The sequence below is a fragment of the Nomascus leucogenys genome, chromosome 2 (assembly GCF_006542625.1).
Source record: "Nomascus leucogenys isolate Asia chromosome 2, Asia_NLE_v1, whole genome shotgun sequence".
Taxonomy (NCBI): Eukaryota; Metazoa; Chordata; class Mammalia; order Primates; family Hylobatidae; genus Nomascus; species Nomascus leucogenys.
Window position 1 is genome coordinate 92,765,488 of NC_044382.1, and position 16,814 is coordinate 92,782,301.

The following is a 16,814-nucleotide window of genomic DNA, read 5'->3' on the forward strand; positions in this document are numbered from 1 at the left end:
GTCCACTGTGAGAGTGAAAAGTTGAGCTAGGAATTGCCAACATCCCAGTCAGCCAGATGAGAGACAAAAGGGACTGGGGGCGGAGTGGCCATCTCCATTCATTCTATGGACTGTTTTCTTGCATAAACTTGGCTTTAAGTAGCTGGAGAGCTGGTAGCTCTTTAGAAAGAGCCCCAAGAGCCTCACTAGGAAGTTCATGTTACCTTTTTTATTAGGTCTTGACCTTGGGGAAAAGACGTAGTGAAAAATCAAAGCAAAAGAGTCCATCCTCCTTGACTGTTACCTTCCTTTCCCCAAGCTTGCTGGCATTTAGAATGTAGAGTCTAAAAGCCAGTAGGTAGGATACCATATTAAACTTCTTTTATGATGAAAGTCTCCTTAATAAGAATATCTTAGGAAATATATCACATATGATGATTGCCTATAAAGATTTATGAAACATAAAATATGCCATTCTAAACTGTGGCTATATATTTAAACTATCTGCCTTCCACTACTCAGATTTTGACTGCCATAAGAAATATTCCTGCAGAAAAAGTAGAATTGGGAAATCATCTGCTTTTCAAAGACATCTCCAGGAGATATTACCAGGAATAGTCGGAAAGTAAGGGCATCTACTTTTTTCTTTTTAGTAGAACATGAGAAATGTAGAAATGCCTTTCCTCTTTTCTATAGAAGTACAGAGCAACTTGCCTCTCTATTGAAGCTCAAAGCTCATCTCTCAAACTCTCATCCGAAATCACAATAGGTATTTTCCATCTCATCAGAAAAATTTGAGACTCTACCCCGACTCTTCCCTTCATGGTAGATATATAAATGATGTGGCAGTAGAGAAATTGGTGTATTTGGTAATTCTTGCCACATTAGGAGACTTTTCCTTACTTCAAGTCTCATTGAAGAGTTTCACTGTATCCTTGTCAGAAATGACTTAATATCGAGTTCCATGTATGAACACAGAAGTGATTTAAGCACTCAGCCATGTGACTTCTAAGCCAGACTGGTGATGAGGAGAAAAAGAGTATTAGGGAGTGAGAGAAGACAATCCTGGAGATGGATGCAGAGGTGGCAAAGTGGAATCATACAGCTGAAGCAGGGTGCCTAGGTGTGAGTGTGAGCGTGTATTGCCTAGGCACAGAAAGTAGACATTCTCCTTTATCCTCTCTCCTGAGTATCCTCAGTAGACGATCTGGTCCAGCTACAAGACATAGAAGATCTTAACTGGGAACAAGGTTCCAAGATCAAATGTTTTGAATATATTCATACTAAAGAATGTATCATTTGTCTGAATTCAAATTTAACTAGCTGTCGGTATTTTTATTTGCCAAATCTGGCAACACTATATGAAGAACATGAGGAACACTAGACCTAAGCTGAGCAGTCACTAACTCTTCTTTGGGATAAGCTAAATTTTGAGTCTTTTTTTCTTTTCTTAATGAGTTGAGGGCATATTATTATTAAAATATACTTGATCTCAGAAGAGAAAAGTAAACTTTGCTATTACTTATGGCTATTGGGGTATTACCGAAAGGAAGAAAAGAAATAAAAGTACAATTTTGTTATGTAAAAGTTATATTATTTTCACTCATATATGAGGAATGTCTTCCTTTAATTATTATTAAATATCAGACATTTCATTTATCTGTTCAAAATTGATTTTGTTTCTAACTTTATTGGAAATAGGGAAATTAGTTCTTGTGTTCAGTTTTCTGAGTTTGGTCCTCTGCTCACAGCTTCAGAAAAACTGAGAGGAATGCCTCTTCACACAGGTATAATCACTGTATCTGTCTTTTGTTAGTTATTTTTTAATCAGTTGTGTGTCTCAAATTATGCCAGAAGCTTTTTGATGATGAGAAATGTGTTGCCTCTTTGATAAGTGTCCCCAAAGGGCTTATTACAGGTGTGTTTGTCCCAAGAGTGCTCTATACATATTAACACACTTTCTCTTTGAGATTCAACCAAAGGAACTACATAAAAATCACTGCCAAATGATTAACTTTATAGGGTGTGGCAAATTCAGAAATCTTTTTATAGTTTTCCATAAACATGGGTATATGACAGGTGTCATTTGTTCTTCTTCATATTTAAACTGTGAAAAAGTAGAAAAATACTGCCACATTAATTAAGTCATTGTGAAAGTGTTAAAGGGGAGATTTTTAATTGCTTAACATATTGCAGCTGATGGGTGATGGTGGCTAGTAAAAATGGCATATGTATCATGTAGAACTAATGTCCTTGAGCATTTTTTACCATATAATGAATGATCAAAATATTAGTTGTTTGGTGATTATTTAGAAATAAAATGGGTTGAAATTTCTGCTATATTCTAATTGATATAGTTTGGATATTTGTCCCCTCCAAATCTCATGTCAAAATGCGATCCTCAATGTTGGAGGTGTAGGATAGAGGGAGGTGCTGGGTCATGGGGGCAGATCCCTCATGTATGGCTTGGTGCCCTCCCTATTGTATTGAATGAGTTCTTGCTCTATTAGTTCACAGAAGAGCTGGTTGTTAAAAAAATAATGTGGCACCTTCTCCTCTCTCTCTTGCTCCCTCTCTTGCCATGTGATGAGCCTGCTCCCTCTTTGACTTCCGCCATGAGTAAAAAAAGCTTCCTGATGCCTCACCAGAAGCCAAGCAGATTCTGTTGCCATTTTTGCACAGCCTATAGAACCATGAGCCAAATAAACCTCCTTTCTTTATAAATTACCCAGTCTTAGGCATTCCTTAATAGTAATACAAATTAGACTAACACCACTAGTCAATGGTTAATGCATACTTCAACAATAAAAATAATTACATAGTTTCTATCATACTCAGATTGATCGAGTACTTGTTTTCCTAGTAGGAAAGAAAACTATCAGATTCACCTAAAATAGCATCGTAGTTTTTTCTGTTAAAAATGCTAATTTTCTCTCAGTTAACATCTCCTGCTTTCATCAGCTTCATCACTACCTCTTAATGAATGATAACAACACTGAATCTTAAATAATTTATTAAAGTTTGATAGTCAATCATTCTACTGGGGAGCTAATCACTCATCAATATTTTTAATATGTTAGCATTTTTAATCAATGCATAGAGTCACAGTTGGGCTAACCCTTGATGAGTTTTCTTAGTAGTTGTATAAGAATGCCTTAAAAGCATGAGTAATTTTTTTCATTGAGAAATATTGTCATTATGCAATTAGGTCTATTAATAAATAAGCCACACATAAACATCAGGTATTCAGAATTTTAAGTGTACATGTTTTTAGTGATTTCTGATGAGTGATGGAAGATTGAGAAGATAAAAATAAGATTTTAACTTTTTTGGCATTTGAGCACTGGGAAAAGTAAGGTAATAAAGCATGTAATAATAAACAACATTTAAATTATTTTTCATTTATGAATATTTTACTTTGATAATACTGCTATTTAACATATTCCTTATGTTTTTCACACATACTTTTTCCTTTTTTGCAGAAACATGTGCTAACTAGAAAATCCGTATTGTTTCAAATTTTAAGGGAGCTTATCAAACTCCCTGAAAATGTAACTCTGAGTTTTGGAGAAAAAAGATAATTAGCAAGAAAAAACAATAAGCATATATTTATTCTTTGTTACTGTATTATCCTGACTTGTTTTCTGCTTTCTCCGTAAATTTATTGAGAACGATGTTTCATAGCATCTGTATTAGGTGGTTATCTGTCATTAAATAACAGTCATAGCAGTAGGGACATTATTCCTACTCCTTGCCCCCAACCCACCCTAATATTGGTGAATTTTATAAATTTTCTGCCTGATGTATATTTGTTTCTACCACCTAGTTGTTGTTAGACAGCATTCTGCTTTTGCTCTTTTGTTTTTTAATGATGAAGTTTAAAACATCCAAATGCCATCAAGAAAAGTAAATGCTTCATTGGCCAAAATTAACTGCATATTTTACATTGACAGTGTTTAATATCAGAAAATGTGAAATAATATACAAAGGATTTTCTTAGAAACCTCAAAATCAATCCTTAAAGAAGGACAACTAGCTTTACATTGATGTTTCCACATAAACTGAATGACTTCTTAAAAAATCACTGAGCTCCTTCAGACAGAATGGCTTCTGGTTGTTCCTGTGGCTAATGAGTCACTCTGGTTTGTCTTTTATTTCCAGCACGTAGCTAGTTGTTCCATTCTACAGTTGCACTTACAGTGGGCACTAGCCCTCTCTCTGCTCATCTCTAACCCATAAGCCCCATCTCCTGTTCTCCCCTTCCTTTCCTGCTCTTAAACCCTTCTTTACCCTACATCCAAGAACAAACATTTTAGTTGTTCTTGGATCTAGGTAGGACACTTGGAGCTTATGTTAAACGTGGAAATGGAAGCATAATACTTTTTGTAGGAGACCCAGGGCTATTTGCTTGTGGACTTGCATCCATTTTTTTCTGTCTTGTTTTTGATCCCAGGCCTCTGCTTCACAATTGATTCTGATAAGTGGGTCCCTATTATGTTCTCTGTGTATCTTAACAACTGCTATCACACTACTCATTGATGACAATATGCTGATTTCTGAATTCAGTTTACTTAACTAGATTGTCCTTTCTCAACTCAGCAGGCAGATCTAGGCCTGCAAACCACTTTCACTTGCTAAATCAATTATTCTGTACTTAGATATTTCCTGATATATTTCATTCTTGGTCAGAGGCGTTAGCAAAATTTACAAGCATACCATTCTATTTCGGGCATACCAGCACATATCCTAGTCAGGTCTCATAATATTAAATTACAAGGAGAAAAGCAGAGAAACTTCTGAATAACAGTTGATACCAAATGGTATTTATTTAAATAACAATATCCATGATGTGCTTATTACACATTGCATGCCTGTATTAAAACATCTCATGTACCCCATAAATATACATACCTGTCTATGTAGGCACACAAGTTAAAAATATGCAAATTAAAATAAATAAATAAATAACAATGTCCTTATTTTTAGACAATTCTGAAATAATATGATGGTCTTCTTAACTTTAGTTTCAATTAAGTCACTCAGCCACTGAATATTTCAGTAAGTAAAATAAAGTGACTACATGAATTTCTATCATGTAGGGGCACACTTCACTTGCTATTACTGAATCCTAGTGTTTTGTATAAAGTCATATATTTTTTGGAAACTGCTTTTTGAAAAGCAGCCGCCTTTCTTTCCTTCTCTGCCTTATTTGAAAAGAGTAACAGGACTCTGAATGGATGAAACTAATGGTCTCCATGTAATATGGAGAGAAACTGTCCTTGATCCTGCTGCTCAGAAACACGCAGCTGCTCCCTCTTGAAAGACAATTCACTCCCTTTGCTTTTCCCCCTGCTATCATCTTCCTCTGTGATTGCCACTGACGATTCCATTTTATTTACTCCCTAAGGGATTCTTCAGGTTCTAAGTGTCTCACCCAGATCAAATTTCAAAAGAACAGCATGAGTATTATTGACTACTCATCTGACCTCTGCCTTACCCATGAGTTGGACTTTCAAGGTATTAAAAATTCAAATTTAATTTCAGCTCTCCAAAACTACTCACTTCAGCAGAAATGACAGGATGCTCTGTGACATCTGTAATTACTGTTGAATTTGAATATATCCTTCAATACAGACCACGGCTGTCAGCTTTATTAATGAGGACTGATGATGTTGCTCCTTCTATTTTTCACACCCATGTTGAGAAAAGGAAGGAGGTTGAAAAGGACCAGGGACTCTTTTCTTCTATTGGAGAGTGATGGACTTTTATGAAACTGACATATCTATGTGCTACTTCTTCCGTAGAGTTGTTTTATCAAATAATATACCCAGTAGGTTATATTTTGACTTTCCCAAATAAACGATTGAATCAAAGTTTTTCCACCTTTGCTGAGCTTCTCATTAGACTGGGAGACTGTGTCATATTCAGATTTTTTTCTCACATGGAGTCTGCCAACTGAATACACAATTGAATGAATATAAACTTCACCTCCTTCTAGATGATCCCCCCATCTAATCGGCATCCTAAACTATTTAAATATATTATTTCAATTTAAAATTTGTTTAAAGCTAGTGTTTACTTTGTGATTTTCGTAAGGGAATTGGCAAACTTATTAACATTTAATCTTATTTTTAGAAACATTGATTCACACTGACTTCCTCTGACCACTTAGAGGCCAAAGTCCTAAAGAATAATAATAAAAAATTCAATTCTCACTAGAAAAACAGAAAACTACACTTAGTTTCAAAAATTTAATTTTGTTTTTGGCATCAATTAGTCATTTTTCACACACTTGCTTATTATTTAAATTAGCTGGGGCCTCTGTAAACATTTAGATTTCCAGCTCATCTCCAGAGAGTCTGAAGCAGGGCCCAGAAATATGTATCTTTAAACAAGCTCTCCTCATGAGTGCCATAATCAGACAATTATGGTAACTACTGAATTAGAGAGTTCACCAAGATATTGCAGTTTATTTCTTGATGAATATATGTGTGATTCATCTTTAAGGACCAAGAAAGTATTATTGGAAACAGGAGATTTTGTTTTCTGTTTTGGAAAATCCAGGTAAAGTTTCAACTTTTCAACTTATGCTTTTACAAAACCCTCGATAATTTTAGGGAGGGAGATGAAATGGAGTATTACCAGCTTCTTTATTCCTGAGAAAAGAAAGCTCCTATGGTGTGAATTCAGACTTATTTAAACACTATGATGTTATGACTAATATATTGGATGAGAAAACCCATTTTTATTTCTAATTTTTCCATATAAGTACTCTTCCTGAAATTTATTATTGCTTTACTTTGGCTTATAACCTGAAAAATTAAATACTGAAAGTGTTTGTAAAGTTTTGCAGTTTTCCTGCTAAATGCCGTAAAAAACAGCTCCAAGCGTATAAAACAAATGTCACTTTCATAAGAGCAAAGGAACATTTGACTTTCAAATAAAAATGTACCTGAATTAATGCTGTAGAGAAATATAAAAGTTAGTTAAATGTTAGAAAATGCTGTAGACTAGTAAGGGGAAAATAAAAATGTATGGACTGTAATGAGAGTGTCATCATAGGCTCAATTATAAGAGATTTAATGTGGAATTTAGCTAAAAAACAATACTAAAGTAAACTGCAATTCTTGTGAATGCTATGGGAGGGTATTCAAAAACTGACATCTCAATAAGGAGAACAGAGTATTATTTTTCTTCAGTTGACTTTTGGCATGTGTGTGTACACATGTATATTTATTACATATATTTAGATATTCCTGTTTGTATGCCATATATTGCTTTTCTGAGGCTTAGTCATTCTGATTAATAAAAACAAAAAGGCCATTGATACATTTTAGAGTTTTATACCACTTACTGTAAACCTAGAAAATTGCATTTATTTTCAGATTACTTTTCTGAAGTAATCTGTGTCTGGATCTACATTAGGCTTCCACACCCACACTCCAAAAATCTATTAAAGCAAGCAGTCAATAAAAACAAACAGCACAAAAGAAGACTTACAAGCTTTTGTTTATACATATTTCTGTCTGAAAAGTGCATCTATAAAACATCTCGCAGACACACGTTTTGCCCTGAAACATTCAATTCATCTATTATATTTATCTGGATGAAAGCTTGTGGTTGAATTGGCACTTGTAAATATTGAAGACTTTTTTTTCCTCTTATGGAAAGTAACCATGGAAAACAAGACAAAAATAATGTTAAGAATCAATAGGAGATGGCTTACTCAACCTCAGAAAAAATTAATTGCTAAGTAGTATTGAGCCCTTTTAAACAGAAGAGGACATCTATAAAGTATATATGAAATGATACGTAAAATATCTAGTAGAACTAGTAGAAATAAAGCAAAAGAGTTATTTTGATACCTATCAAAAACATATTTTATTGATATATATGTATATTTACATATAAAATGACTATATTTTCAAGTGTTTAAATAACTTAGGCAATGCATTTTCTCATTTGTTTCATAAAATTCTTTTCTATGTAAAGATGGAGAGATCTAACACTCTGTAATTCCTTCTTCCCCATAAAAAATTTCCTTATAATAATACTAATTATTGAATTTTTATCTACAGTTTATTGGTGTCAGTTGTCTTCTTCAATAGTAAATAACAAACTTAGGCTTTTATCTTAGGCTTTTCTTCATTATGCCTAATTAATTACAATATTAAAAGCAAACTGGTTAGATTTCTTTTTAAAACTACCAGTTAAATTGGCTGAGTTTAGCCAATTATCATATATTTATAACATAAAAATGGTTTCATTAAAAAATTTATATTATATGAATAATAGTGTGCTTTATGGTCTCACAGGAGAATTCCAGCTCACATTATTTTTAGTAAATAGTATGCATCAATCTACTTTCACAGTTTTCCAACTTGCCTAGTAGAGTCTATTTTTTCTTAAAAATAATATTTATTTTGGTTCGATGTTTGAGGTGATGGATATCCCAATAACGCTGATGTGATCATTACACACCATATGCATGTATTAAAATATCATATGTAGCACCTCAAATATGTACAAGTATGATACATCAATTTAAAAAAGATTTATTTTGCTCATGTCCAAATTGTATGTTACAATAATTACAGTTCCTAAATATGTGGATTAATAGCTATAATCTATTTTGCTTGTGTTTATGGAGGTAAGTTTCTGGGCCTTAACATTCATTTGAAGGTGGATTTCAAAAGTTTAAAATATATATCACAAATCCTGAAGCAATCACAAAAATAGCAAAATGTTATGGCTGATAATTCAACGAATATGACTAAAATGGAATCACTGAAAATTTGATTAATCTAAAAGAGTGCAAAAATAGGAATAACAAACAAAAATAGATGTGACAAGATTGTATATCTAGAAAATCCCATTGTCTCAGCCCAAAATCTCCTTAAGCTGATTAGCAACTTCAGCAAAGTCTCAGGATACAAAATCAATGTACAAAAATCACAAGCATTCTTGTACACCAATCACAGACAAACAGAGAGCCAAATCATGAGTGAACTCCCATTCACAATTGCTTCAAAGAGAATAAAATACCTAGGAATCCAACTTACAAGGGATGTGAAGGACCTCTTCAAGGAGAACTACAAACCACTGCTCAGTGAAATAAAAGAGGATACAAACAAATGGAAGAACATTCCATGCTCATGGGTTGGAAGAATCAATATCGTGAAAATGGCCATACTGCCCAAAGTAATTTATAGATTCAATGCCATCCCCATCAAGCTACCAATGACTTTCTTCACAGAATTGGAAAAAACTACTTTAAAGTTCATATGGAACCAAAAAAGAGCCCGCATCGCCAAGTCAATCCTAAGCCAAAAGAACAAAGCTGGAGGCATCACGCTACCTGACTTCAAACTATACTACAAGGCTACAGTAACCAAAACAGCATGGTACTGGTACCACAACAGAGATATAGATCAATGGAACAGAATAGAGCCCTCAGAAATGATGCCGCATATCTACAACTATCTGATCTTTGACAAACCTGACAAAAACAAGAAATGGGGAAAGGATTCCCTATTTAATAAATGGTGCTGGGAAAACTGGCTAGCCATATGTAGAAAGCTGAAACTGGATGCCTTCCTTACACCTTATACAAAAATTAATTCAAAATGGATTAAAGACTTAAATGTTAGACCTAAAACCATTAAAATCCTACAAGAAAACCTAGGCAATAGCATTCAGGACATAGGTGTGGGCAAGGACTTCATGTCTAAAACACCAAAAGCAATGGCAACAAAAGCCAAAATTGACAAATGGGATCTAATTAAACTAAAGAGCTTCTGCACAGCAAAAGAAACTACCATCAGAGTGAACAGGCAACCTACAGAATGGGAGAAAATTTTTGCAACCTACTCATCTGACAAAGGGCTAAGATCCAGAATCTACAATGAACTCAAACAAATTTACAAGAAAAAAACAAACAACCCCATCAAAAGGTGGGCAAAGGACATGAACAGACACTTCTCAAAAGAAGACATTTATGCAGCCAAAAAACACATGAAGAAATGCTCATCATCACTGGCCATCAGAGAAATGCAAATCAAAACCACAGTGAGATACCATCTCACACCAGTTAGAATGGCCATCATTAAAAAAACAGGAAACAACAGGTGCTGGAGAGGATGTGGAGAAATAGGAACACTTTTACACTGTTGGTAGGACTGTAAACTAGTTCAACCATTGTGGAAGTCAGTGTGGCGATTCCTCAGGGATCTAGAACTAGAAATACCATTTGACCCAGCCATCCCATTACTGGGTATATACCCAAAGGACTATAAATCATGCTGCTATAAAGACACATGCACACGTATGTTTATTGCGGCACTATTCACAATAGCAAAGACTTGGAACCAACCCAAATGTCCAACAACGATAGACTGGATTAAGAAAATGTGGCACATATACACCATGGAATACTATGCAGCCATAAAAAATGATGAGTTCGTGTCCTTTGTAGGGACATGGATGAAACTGGAAAACATCATTCTCAGTAAACTATCGCAAGGACAAAAAACCAAACACCGCATGTTCTCACTCATAGGTGGGAATTGAACAATGAGAACTCATGGACACAGGAAGGGGAACATCACATTCCAGGGACTGTTGTGGGTTGGTGGGAGAGGGGAGGGACAGCATTAGGAGATATACCTAATGCTAAATGACGAGTTAATGGGTGCAGGAAATCAACATGGCACATGGATACATATGTAACAAACCTGCACATTGTGCACATGTACCCTAAAACCTAAAGTATAATAATAAAAAAAAAATAGATGTGACAAATAGGAACTAAATAGTAAGATGATAAATTTAAATCCAATTACATTAATACTCCCATTAAATATAAATTGTTTAAATGCTCCACTTGAAAAGCAGAGATAGACTGGACAAAAGAAGATCAAATTATATGCTGCATAGAAGGAATACTTTTCAAATATTGAGTACAAATAGGTTAAAAGTAAAAGGATGAAAAAATACTAAAAAACCATATGCTAAGGTAGCATTCATAAAAAGAAAGCTGGAGTTAATCGATATCTATTAATATCACACAAAGTAGATTTCAGAGCAAAAAATAGTACCAGGGATACAGAATTTCATTTTCTAATGAAAAAGGGTTGATTTGATCAAAAGGACATTAAAAATCTGTTTATGTATATATCAACAGAGCTTCAAAATACATCAAGCAAACACTGATATAATGGCAAGAAGAGACAAATCTATAATGACAGTTGAAAATTTCCACATTCCTTTCTCAGTAACTGATAGTACAAGTAGACAGAAAATCAGCAAAGATATAGAAAACCTGAGTAACTCTATCAAATGACACAAAAATTTTATGTAAGTTTCAGATTGAGATAATGAAATAAAACACATTAACAAGCAAATGTCTAGTCTACAAGAAAAATTAAATTACTCACATATTAAATCACTTTTTTACAAAAAGTATCTCAACAGTTTAATGGTTTAACCATAATTTTCTTTATGCTTCTTCCCTAAACTAATCTATATAAAGATTTCACTATTATAGATGTGCTGTTTACTGAATCTTACACATGGATAAGTAAATACTCATCTGTCTTAAAATTAATTTCAAGTCTGTATAATTTATGAAGTTTAAAAAAATTAATCTTATGAAACATACACTGAATCAGAATGCCTACTGTAAAAGGTAAAAGACACGAAGTGAAATAGTTATTTGCAATAAATCATGGCAAACACTTGTCTAACAAAATGTTTGAAAATAATTTTACAAAATATCTAATATTTATTCAGTTTAAGATGTCATTGATTATAAATCATGCCATTATTTTATGTTCATCTACGAAAGAATAAGTGCTCTCAATTAAATTGTGATGTACGATACACCAATTTCTAAGATGTTAACATGTGAAATGTGCATGTGTCCTGAGATGTTACATGGGTGTGTTCTGAGATGTTAACATGTGACTAGGTGTGGCTTTTCAAATCTAAAGCTAAAAACACATCTCTTCTAAAATAAATTTTGTGTGAAATAAATGTAGACTGTTGAATCACTTAAACAGTGATATAGCCCTAGCATTTCTGGGGAGATTTAGAAATTCTCTGCCTTGAATATTTGAAGAAAGAAAGATATTTTCAACCCCTCTGCCAGTTAATAATGCAATAACCATAAGGAAGTAAAAGGATTACATAACATAAAAATAATTATTAACTCAAATGTTTAACATGTATAAAGCAGTGTTATATTCTCCCCCAAATCCTTGATCTGAGAGCTTTTGTTGATGTCTTCAGAAAGCTAGCATTCCTTGCATAGTGACTCTAAGCAGCAAATTAACTTGATTTCACTAATCCAACTGAGGCCATATTTAAACATCTGATCCCAATTAGTCATTGATAAGGCCTTGAGCACTTTCATTCTCCAGGGTCTCACAGATACTGAAACCAATAGATACTATGAAAAGATGCTCAAAATGCTAAACATTAAAAAAAATAAAAATTGTATGGCATTGATTTGTACAGTGTGTGTGTATAGAGGTGTGCATATATGAAATTCAAAGTAGATTATGAATTTAAAAGAAAAATAAAACAAACCTATGAATTAAAATACAATGAAGGAAATGGAGCAGAAAAACATCTGAGTTTTTTGTTATTGAGCTGTGTAATCAAAATTGTTCTATTTCTAAAATTCCTACTTGTTACAATAATTAAGAAAATATAAGTGTTTAAAAATAATTTCATTAACCTTTGAAATATTTTTCTCCAAAGAACATTTTATCTAACATCAGGAATTTATTTTAATAATGAATATGACAGTGGCATATATTCTGGCAATAACTATTTACATGTGTCTTATGATAAACTATTCAAGATTCTATCACCTTTATAAACTATTAGGTGAATCTTAGATAGTCAGATCTCAGGCAATTAATAATATGAAAAATGTTATCAGTAAAGCAATTTTTTCCTCTAGGTTGCACCATTACATACCAGACTGCAAACCCCTTTACAGAACTATTCTTTAAAGCTTTTCATTTAACATATATTTTCAGCATATGTGGATACTATTTTCAGTACAGATGTATAAGCAGTTAATTCAGTCAAACTTGGGTGTAATTTGATCCTCCACTTCTGAACTTTATAAACCAATTTGGCCGACTTACCTTATCTTTTCTTTGCTTTTCATCCTGGTATACAGTCCAGTGTTCTCCATCATTGCTGTAAGCCAGTTTGTAGGAGCCGACAAACTGTACATGACCAAAATCTTTAGCTCCTTGTGTAATGATGCCAGTCACTTTGGTTGGAACAAGAAGATCCACCTAAAAAAAAAGAAAAATACGTGCTTTAAATGCAACAACCAAGTTGTAACTTGCAAGTCTTTTGATGTCAAGAGAATAAAACTATATATATCCTAAAACCAAAAATCTGCCTAGTTATTAGTATTTTGAAACCAATGACTGAGCCTATTATTGGCTTATAATTTTGATATTGCCACTGGGTTAATGTAGTCCAAGACTCCTTGAACAACCATTTTTACCATTTTAAAGTCAAATCATGGTGACTTCAGTCCACCAATTAACTTTATATTAGGTGGATTCATCTATTTGTGCAGGTGTTTTTTTTTTTTTTTTTTTTTTTTTTTTTGTAACTGAGATAGAACAGATTTGGTTGGGGTGACCTTCTTGAGATTGACCACTACCTGCCAGAACTTTACTTATAGTTCAATTTTCTGATTTTATTGTCATTTCAATGAAAATAAAAATAGCATTGTAGCTGTGTCCACATCAGGAACAAAAATAGTATTAGATTTTCACAATGGAATCTTAGTCAATCCTGTTTCCATAAATTTTAATCAATTCAATAATATATAATTGGGTAATAGTAATCATTGTCCAGTGAAAACCCCCTTTTAGAAAACTACAATTCTAAAATGATTGAGGAGGAAGGCAAATATTCTTCAAAAATGAAGAAGGATTAAATATATGCATTCCTGACTTGTACAGTCTATGCTCATAATGTGTTCTTTTCTGCAAAATACATACTTTAAAGGGCATGAGACCCATGGAAATTTAGTAAGCTTTAAAATCATCAAAATGTAATTGATATGCAAAAAGATAGGAAACATTTTCATCAAAGAATACGTAATATAGAATAGTTCAATATTTTCCTTATTTTTCTCTAATTCATTCCTGCATTTTTTTACATCTTATATAATGCTAATTTTTTAAAAATCTAGAAAACTTTGTTTTCTATGTGGACAACTTGTAAGATCTTTACCTTTTATGTTTATGTTCCTTGATCTACGGCTTCCTCTCTCATCCTGCAATAGCCACTTACTTCCACCTATTTCCTATGACTAAGTGCCTTGCTACATCCTTGATCTTATCATCTTTAACTGTCATGATCCCATGTGTGATCTTAGTGCTTTCAACCACTATGTCCTTTTGTTTCTATTTCAGGTCCTCTATCCTGTGAGATGTAAGGTAGCCACAAATAGATAGTCATGGGTCAGATACAGGCCATGAATGAGAAGAGAGAGCTAGAGAGAATGCATAGAATAAGACCATATTTAGTGACACAGATGCCCATCAGCAAAGGTGTGAAACAGTTTCCAATGTGTCACAGCCTGTGAATATTCAACATTTTTGAATTCACATGAGCTTTCTGTTAACTTTTTGGAACATGTGTTAAAGACTTTTGGCTCAAGTTGTGTGATGGATTAGGACAAAAGACCACCTTTAATTATTTAAACATTTTCAAAAATCAAATTTTTTGCTTATTTTTCTAAACATGTATTATATTATCTAAAATGTCTTGTGTGTCCAGCAGTAATGCAGGATGGCAAAACTATGATATCCTGGGAAGGAAATGGTTGATGTCTCACATTGTGCAAATGTTTTCTTGTGTGTCCTCATTTAATCCTCCCAATAACCATGCAAGGTAGGATATTAATTCCACTTTACAGAAGAAGAATTTAATATCAACAGATGTAACATAATATGGTGTGTGATCCAAAAATAAACAGTGAATAGAGGAATATCACAGATTCAAATCAAAGGTCCACCATACATAGAGATTCTTAGCATAACGGATCAGTCATTGATTTTCTCAGTGAGTGATTACTCATTGATCATTTATATTTTCACTCAATGATTTCTTTCCACTCTCTGTGACTCCTTAAGAAATTTCTAAAGCATCACCACACTCGTCAAACTTACAGCAATTTAAGTCATACAAAAACAATCCTGGATTTATAATATTAGTAAAGCCCTGTGTTTTATCATGAATTTCCTCTCTGTTCTTCAGCTGTCTGGGCTTTAAAATATAGATTGCTTTTGTTGTCCTAAATCCAAACCTAATTGATCGGAGACAGTGGGGCAAAGCTGCTCTTCTTCAAAGTGTTCTTAATGTTGCTGGCACTTTATACATGGAAAAAAAAATCTTAAAGAACGGAGTCAGTGTTTTGCTATCACAGGCAGTCAACACACAGGAACTCAAACAGTGTCACCAAGAATATGATCACCTCCAGGCTGAAATTCCTCAGATCCTAAACTTCTATAAGTCCTTAGCTAAGATGATGCATTGAGGAGTTTTCTAACATCCCCTTTTCTGCGGTACTTTTTAAAGTCAGCTGGGTTTCCTGCTGGGTGGAGATGTTTTCTCCCTAAGTTGTGTGTCTTGGCACATTCCAACAGATATGTTTTTCTCCCACTCTAACTGCTCCCCTTCTGCAACAATTTTTTTTCTATCTAGAAATGTTTTTCTTTTTTGTTCCAGTTAAGCCACCTTCTCCACGTAAATAGTCAGCAATCTGTTTAAAGCTGGATTTTGTCCTAAAATTTGCTACATTAAACTTAGAGTACAAGGCCTAAGCAAACCTTCTTTCAGTACAAAAATAATCAGCACCTCACACTGAACATGAGGTTGCTGACAGAGGGCATGTGCAGAACTCACCCTGAGAGGCACTCAGACCACATAACCCCAGAGTTCGGCATGCAGAATGATTCTAGAAAAGCCCATTCCTTAGGACTTAATGCTTGCCCCTGGTCTAGGACCACTCTGCCCTCTTGAAGATCTTTGGGGTGAAAGTTGAGCTGCAAATATGCTGGACAAAATACCATCTGGTCTTTTAAATCCTCACCTCCCCAAATTTGGCTAAAATAGGGCAGACGATTTAGGGCACTGAGCTGGCTCATGGGTAGATATTTGGCTTCATGCACTGCATGCACTTCATGTGTGGATCTGCCTTAAATGTGTCTTACATATAACAGGCGCTCAACAAACGTTTTGCTGAATTCAGTTGGGACTCCTTCTTAAGTATGTTCTATGGACAAGAACCAGTTCATGGCTATGAATGTCACTATGTATCAGAGCAGAAAATTCTAGCTACCTTTCTCTAGTTTTTCTATGAGGATTTTTCCTTGACACAGTGTCAAGGAAACACAGTGTCACTGTGGCATCCATCAATTTTTACTGAAGAAGGCAAGTAGCAAAAAATCCTCTCCAATCTTAAGGAATTTGATGCTAAGAGTCAGCCTACTCTAATGGAACTGGGTGGTCTGGGGTCCCAAATTGGCTCAAGGATCTTGGACATGCTACTTTACCTCTCTACCTCCCAACTTCCTGATCTGAGAAATGAGGATAACAATTCTCATAGGAATTTATGAGAATAAGATGAGGTAATATTTATCGTGTGTACAGAAGTAGGTATAGCAATACGTAGACTATAGTAAGCACTATGGAAGACTTTGGTAACATCATGAAATTAAGAAATCTGAGGGAAGAATTTAATATATGTTTCATAATATCTTGTTAGAAGGAAATGGAAACAGGGAAATGGG

General features: G+C 34.0%; 1 protein-coding gene across 1 annotated transcript in view; it reads right to left on the reverse strand.

The window, feature by feature from the left end:
- EDIL3 (EGF like repeats and discoidin domains 3) overlaps positions 1–16,814 on the reverse strand; it is a 451,805-nt gene that overhangs the window by 17,498 nt on the left and 417,493 nt on the right. Inside the window, exon 10 of the mRNA XM_003261571.4 lies at positions 13,137–13,292. Within this exon, the coding sequence (XP_003261619.1) occupies positions 13,137–13,292 (156 nt within the window). The remainder of the gene's footprint in view (positions 1–13,136; positions 13,293–16,814) is intronic.